Source organism: Lampetra fluviatilis, chromosome 2, assembly GCF_964198595.1.
Source record: "Lampetra fluviatilis chromosome 2, kcLamFluv1.1, whole genome shotgun sequence".
Classification (NCBI taxonomy): domain Eukaryota; kingdom Metazoa; phylum Chordata; class Hyperoartia; order Petromyzontiformes; family Petromyzontidae; genus Lampetra; species Lampetra fluviatilis.
In genome coordinates this window covers 4,693,028-4,699,716 of record NC_136276.1, presented here as the reverse complement: position 1 = coordinate 4,699,716, position 6,689 = coordinate 4,693,028, and the positions used below count along the sequence as shown (strand labels likewise).

General features: G+C 41.6%; 1 protein-coding gene across 1 annotated transcript in view; it reads right to left on the bottom strand.

Annotated features, from left to right (window-relative positions):
* Positions 1-1,716: 1,716 nt before the first annotated feature.
* LOC144940216 (voltage-gated delayed rectifier potassium channel KCNH8-like) overlaps positions 1,717-6,689 on the bottom strand; it is a 77,543-nt gene continuing 72,570 nt past the window's right edge. The window contains exons 12-15 of the mRNA XM_078866764.1: positions 6,201-6,532; positions 3,568-3,674; positions 3,053-3,138; positions 1,717-2,491 (exon numbers count right to left, since the gene is read on the bottom strand). Coding sequence (XP_078722890.1) covers positions 1,724-2,491; positions 3,053-3,138; positions 3,568-3,674; positions 6,201-6,532 — 1,293 coding nt within the window. The 3' untranslated portion in view covers positions 1,717-1,723. The remainder of the gene's footprint in view (positions 2,492-3,052; positions 3,139-3,567; positions 3,675-6,200; positions 6,533-6,689) is intronic.

Here is a 6,689-nt window from a genome sequence, read left to right as displayed (position 1 = left end):
AGAAATGTTACAAACATTAGAAATAATTGAATCATTAGCATTTGTTAGATTTTGTCTACACAGTAAGACTACGTCAACAACATTATAAACAACATTAAAACAATATATTGATAACTAGGACAGGTAAATCACTGATGCACTCGTACCTAATAAATGAAATACACCCACAAACATGCCATGCTTAAACACCGCAGGCACCACATAAAATTGTCCACAAAGTGTGCAGAACATATTTTAGGAACAGAATAATCTTATTACAGTAAAATATACCACTTTAAACTACAAGTAGGACGACTATGGTGAGTTAACTTACAAATTGCTAACATTGAAGGCACTTAAGTGGCAGTTTAAATATACAGTAGATGCATGTAAATGTATACATACACTGATACAGTATTTGCATACTGTATATATGTTTACATGTATATTTCAACAAGTGAGGAATAATATGTGCCTTCTAAATAGTTTGCCTATTCGGAATGCTACATCTGGGCAGTTGTATATAAAAGAATTGTTTAGTACGCAAAAAAATGCCCCCACACATTTTCATCCATCAATTTTGGGATCGCTTCATCTCGTGATCGTTTGAATTTCTTGCAGCCGAGTTGGTGGGGAAGTGATCAGTATTCCTGAGATCCCCCACCTCGCAGGTCACCGGTGCGCAGCTGTGCACATGCTGTGCACCACTGTGCCTCACTGCTCTTCAAGCCAGGGAGCTGGAACACACGAACACTGGGAAGATAAAAAAAAATGAACCAAATGCAAAAAAAAATACTGCTTGCGTGGTAGGTTTTTCTCTGCTGCGCTGCGCCACTTGGTGCGTTATCCAACGCTTTGCTCTGTGTTCTGGGAACGTTACCGGTTCAGTGCCTGAAGAAGGTCCCAGCACGCTCAGCGAAACGTCGAAATCATTTTAAGGAGGATGAACATGAATGGGTGTTTTATGTAAAGCTTTCATTACTGACTTTATAATTTAGGATACAAAAAATACCCCACATTACCGGGACAATGATATTGTAATCAGTGGCATATTTTATACCTCACCTGAGTATTTACATGTATATGTTTTGGCATTGAGAGAATATTCCTTCAGCTCATACTCCAGCAGGGATTGCAAAAAGTCATTGTTTTTTTTCCCGAATCAGGCATTTGCAGTTTCCCAAAATATGTATGCAAAAGAACCAAAGAGTATGTATGAAAAAGTTAAACTTTTAGTTTTCAATCATTGCATTTTAAAATAAACCAGTCTGCTTTGAAATACCGTTCATTCTGAAGGCAAGACACGATATTCTTCTTATCTTAGTGTAAAGGATCATGAGAATGATATAAAAATAGCCTTTGGAAGTTATACAGTTCCTATCAATATCGTTGTCTTTGATCGGTACATTAAGGTAGTTTTACAGGACACATTCAATGCATTTTAAATCAATGCTTATTACAAAAGCATGATCTGTGGGAAAAAAAGTTTACATATGTTTAAATTATGTCATTCTCTTAAAGTGTCCAAATTTAAAATTCCCCAGCAGTTACATACATGTAAGTTCCAGTAGTTTCTAAAGTACATTTATTTGCCTCAAATGCACTTTACACCTGCCCAACAGGTACCATGTACATCGTCGTGAGAAGGTGACGCCGAAGTTGCAACAAAAAAGAACACGTTAAAAACAAGCAAAATTAAATCCCACAACTACAGTTTTTTAAAAAAAAACTGCTCGCAATCCGTTCACACACTTGTCCCTTCGTCGTCAATGAAATCTATGGCATCGATCATGTTCACGACAGTCGTAGTCTTAGAGTTGCCCATTGCTGCCATTTCTGTAGAATATACCAGAAGCTCCTCCGAGGTTTCTTCAGGATTATGAATCATGGCCAGGTTTCCCAGCGCACCACTGCTACCGTCTGACTCCGTGCCGGCATTCACAACCTGAGGTTCACTTCCCTGAAAAGTTAAACCGGTTATGGATTCGCTAAGTGAAGGCCTACGCGTGGGTCCCTTAGAAGCATTGAAAGCGAGAGAGTGCACAGAGGCCGTGAGGTTTTCCTGACTTCCACTGTGTTTCAGCTCGTTTTCGTCACTCAACATCTGTCCAACCGCACCACCGACGTCGGACTTATTCAGTGGCACGGAATAGTTTCGCTCCTGCGGCTGATGGAGAAGCAATTCCTGCTCCTGTGTTAGGGTCTGAGCGTCGCGATCAAACGGTGATGTGTCACGTGATTTCCGTTGCTGCTGTTGCTCGGAGAACGGCGGAGTTTGTGGAATGGGCTGGGAGCTAACGGAGCCGTGAGCGAGCACGCTGTCAAAGCTGCTGCTGCCCACCGGGGTGGAGTTGGGCCAGGATGGTGGTCTGTCCGTGGAGGGCGTGACACTGGAGGTGTGCTGCGACTGTTGGGCCGGGTTGTGGTGGAGCTGCATCAGCCCCTTGAGGAGCTCCATGATGTTCCTGAGGTCTCTGCTTAGCTGTGTGACCTCCTTGGTCAAGCTTGACATCTGGACACCATGGCAGACATGGATAGTGACAATTGAACAGTTATTGATGTGTAACTTTTGGTTACTACTGTATGAAAGGGCCATGCTTTGGGGCAAGGGAATACTTTATTATATATTGTAAACAAAATAAGCTCAGTTGGTGACCATCGTTGATATTCACATTGAGATCAATCTACAGAGAAACTGACATGAGTGCAAATTCATGTAAAAAACAATGTTATTTATTTAAGGGGCAATATCTCTCCACAAACGCGGATTGCGCGATGAAGCTGGTGACCTAAGTTTGATTGGCAGTCACCGTGAACGTCAGCTATCATATGCAAACCGGTCCTGGGCCTCCCCATTGACCAAGTTGCACTGACCAGCATGGTGCAGTATGACAGACACAGTGTGGGGGAGACCTTCATCCAGCATTGGGTTGACAAAGGGAAGAAGATGATGATGATGGTCATCATTATCATTGTCATTTTATTTATACATGACAAATTCGTTTGCTGATGCAGGGTATACACCAAATCGGAGTGCTGTGCTGTGTTGCGTCGAAGGGGCAGTGTTTGTTACCTCCTGGTTGAGCCGGACTATGCTCTTGTTGGGCTCTTCTGGTGGCAGCGATAACGCCCCAGGACTCATCCGCGTCGTGTCCGCTCCTGCGGCAGGCAGCATTATCAGCAAGTGCACTCGCCAATGTGAAGAGCACACGTTGTGCGACAGTGGAGCTCGCATAGATAAAGCGGACCATAATGAGCAACAGTTAAACTACTCTAAATTTGACAGCTGTCAAAATCGACGTTACAAAAAAGGTATTATGATAATTACAGGGCGATATGAACTGGAAGATAATCGCTTTGCTCTTTGCGAATATTAAACGTATGTGCAGCATTTTCATTGTCACTTATGTGCGTGCGTGTTTAGGGACGTAGAGTGCCTTGATGCAATGGGGACTGTGAATGACACACACACAAATAAAGGAAAATGTGAAAGTGGCTTGCTATGTTTTGAAATAAAAAAACTTTTTTTTACATTGGAAATAAAAAGCTATTCATATGTAAAATATGGAAATATCAATTTCCAGTTACCTATGGTAGAGGTGGTACTGCCGGCATCTTGCCTTTGGTCCTTGTACAGGAACTCAAATCTTTGCTTCACTGGTGTGTTGCCATTATCTTCAATCCCATCAACAAATCTGGGAAGACATCACGAAGTAGGAAGCATGCTGCTGTACTTAATTACAATGCAGTGAAATAAACTTGAGAAAATATATGTTGAATTTTTGGACGAGTCATTTCATTTGTATAAGTAGTTTTGCTGAACAGACAATTTGTGCTACGATATGTACATTTGATATTGTGATTATAATCCAGGTATACTATTTGCAATATTCTGCGATATTATTAGGCTCCTCGGAATGTTTTCCTTTTCATGTTTAATTCTCTCAGAAATAACCTACATTTAAAATACCCACGTACATGCTTTGACATTATGTTTATAGTCTGTAAGATTAATTACGATGCTGAATAATGAAAATGGAACCTTTGTCATGCTCAGATTTATCAAACCTATAAGATGATTTATTGAACAATTATAATATAAATAGTAACGGGATGGATTTAGATATTTAAGCAACAAGATGAACATTTAATATTGGGACCTTTCATCATTTTGTTCTCACAGCGAAAATAAAACACAACTCAGGCTCGCCGGTGAAAAATGTCACCGAAGGAGGTAAGAGAGGGCTTTACCATTCTGGGTAACGGTAGCAGCGCATAAAAAAGTCAATTCACTTGGCCTGGTTTAGTCACTGGCACAAAGGCAACAACAACAGATGGACTGTGCGTAGGGCTGTGAGAGACCTGCTGGCGCTGCGCATGTTCTCAGAAACATGTGGGAAATGGGAAGGTGAAAAGTATCCCATTTCAAGTGAAAACAAAGCACCGTGTTTTGCCTGCGTTACGATGTAACCCGCTCATTCCTCGGCTAAGTCGGGTTCAATGAGATGTTTACAATTTTCTGCGAACGCGTATTGCTTTAATAAATCTTGTCAGCGCTGGCGCTGCTCAGGGTAAGCACGAATATAATCAGCATTTAATTCCGCTGCCTGAAGGCATAATTGACAAAGTTAATATTCAGGCAGCAGAGGCACTAAATTAGCACATCAAGTGCAATTTCATACACTTAGGACCTTCGGCAGATGAAAACGCAGCAATTAATATCGTTATGGCCAATGGAAGTTGATTGTGCCATGAATGCACGAGGGATGCGGTTTGCTATTGCAGTTGTTCACATCTTAGCAAATTAATCAGTGATGCCTACCGTGAGCACACAATGTGGAGTCGTGACCTCAGCATTATCTCTCCGTCCGTGCGATAGGTATGGTAGCTCTTAGGTGGCAGCGTGGTCACGTTGTTCACAACCATCACAGTTCCGAATGGAATAGTTTGGATATTTCCCAGTACCGCGCTGACACATGATGATCAACGTCGTATGAAATGTCACTGCAGCAGCCAAGTAGACATTTATTTTCAGGCACCTAATAATTCAGTTCCTTCGAGCACCGAATGCGCAGAACGAACGTTGCCAATAGAGTTCATACCGATTACACAGGCTTGCATATTTAACAAAAGGCTGATAAGACAAGTGGTGTGCACAGATCCGTACCTCTCAGATGTCACTTAGCCGTGAAATTAACCCATCTTGTTGTAACTTTAATGGCTCAACAGGTTGCGTGAAAATAATTTACAATTGCTAATCATGATACGCAATAAACGGCGCATTACTAAAGTGGAACATATAGGAGGACACATTCAAAGATAATAAGGCAGGGCCATATTAAATGATCTGAAATACCCTCATTTGCATTTTAATCCTCATCTAAATACGCAAATCCCTGGTGTGCACCATGCCATTTAAATTTATGAAGCTATGTGAAATTCTCAAATTGTTTTTTTTTTTGCAATCAATACGTAACGGCATGATGCTGTGTATGCAAGGCACTTGATGAATGCTGAACATTCTGGTTACAAATATACAATGTCAACAAATTATCCAGCTCATCTTAGCTCTCCAGATTAAAATGGTGCATAACTGGCCTATTACTCGACGATTTAATAAAATATATAACAGAGGTGGTAAAAATGCACTTTTTAATTTAAGAGCAAAATCCTCTCGTTGGAGATAAACTGTTTGGGTGAACCATTGCCTGAATGTTATAAAAAAAAAGATATTCGTAATCAGTATCACTATTTTGACTTTTAATGGCAGAATTATGGGATTTTCATAATCACAATATAATATCTTGGTCATCTTTTCTTTCAGAAACATTGTGTATAAAACAACAAGACATCGTATTTGCGAAGAGTTACACCATCATTTTAGTGACAGCTGCCTTTGCAGTTTTTGCATGAACTAGACATGTAAAAACCTATAAGCAGGGTTAACTAAAAGTAATGACAGTTTTTTTCCTTTACTGTCACTGTGAAGGAAGATTGAGTTTAATGTTTTCCCAACTGACCCTCGAGAAATAATTCAATGGAAATGTCATTTTTCAAAAATTTACATTACGGAATATACCATCAGCACAACCATCGTATAAAAGCAGCCCCCTCTCTTCGTAATGGTGCTTCAAGGTCCTAAATATCTTATGAGTACGACGTTAATGTTAATCTGGCCATAAGTTCATATTCCGTCAGCATGATGTAGCAATCCCCGTTACCTTGGGCTTAGCTCTGGTACGCCGCAGCATGGCACAGTTCGAGGGAGCCTCAGATTATCTGGCTTCAGGCCACTACGGATTCCGTCTAACATCGCTAATCTTCCTGGAATTGCTGTAGCGGCGGATAAGGCCCCATTTTCCGCAACTTGGGGTCTTCCTCCTGCTGCCAACGGATTAGGTTTGTGACTCGCACTCGCCGATCTGTGCCTTAACGTGAGGCGGCGCACAGTCAGCGGCGTCAACTCGTCCTCGTCGCCCCCTTCGGCGTCTTCCTCATCCTCCAAAATTGACGGAAGGTTCTGGAACACGCCCCCCTGAGCCTCCGCCTGTGCCTGTAGAAACACATCTACTTTTAAAACAACAACAACAACAAGTATGTCCCTCTTCACTCTGCCTTGTTTACAAGTGGGGGCAGAAAACTATAATAACCATGGAATGTGTGTGTGTGTGTATGTGGGGAGCGGTAGTGTAGCGGTTAGCTCGCTGCGC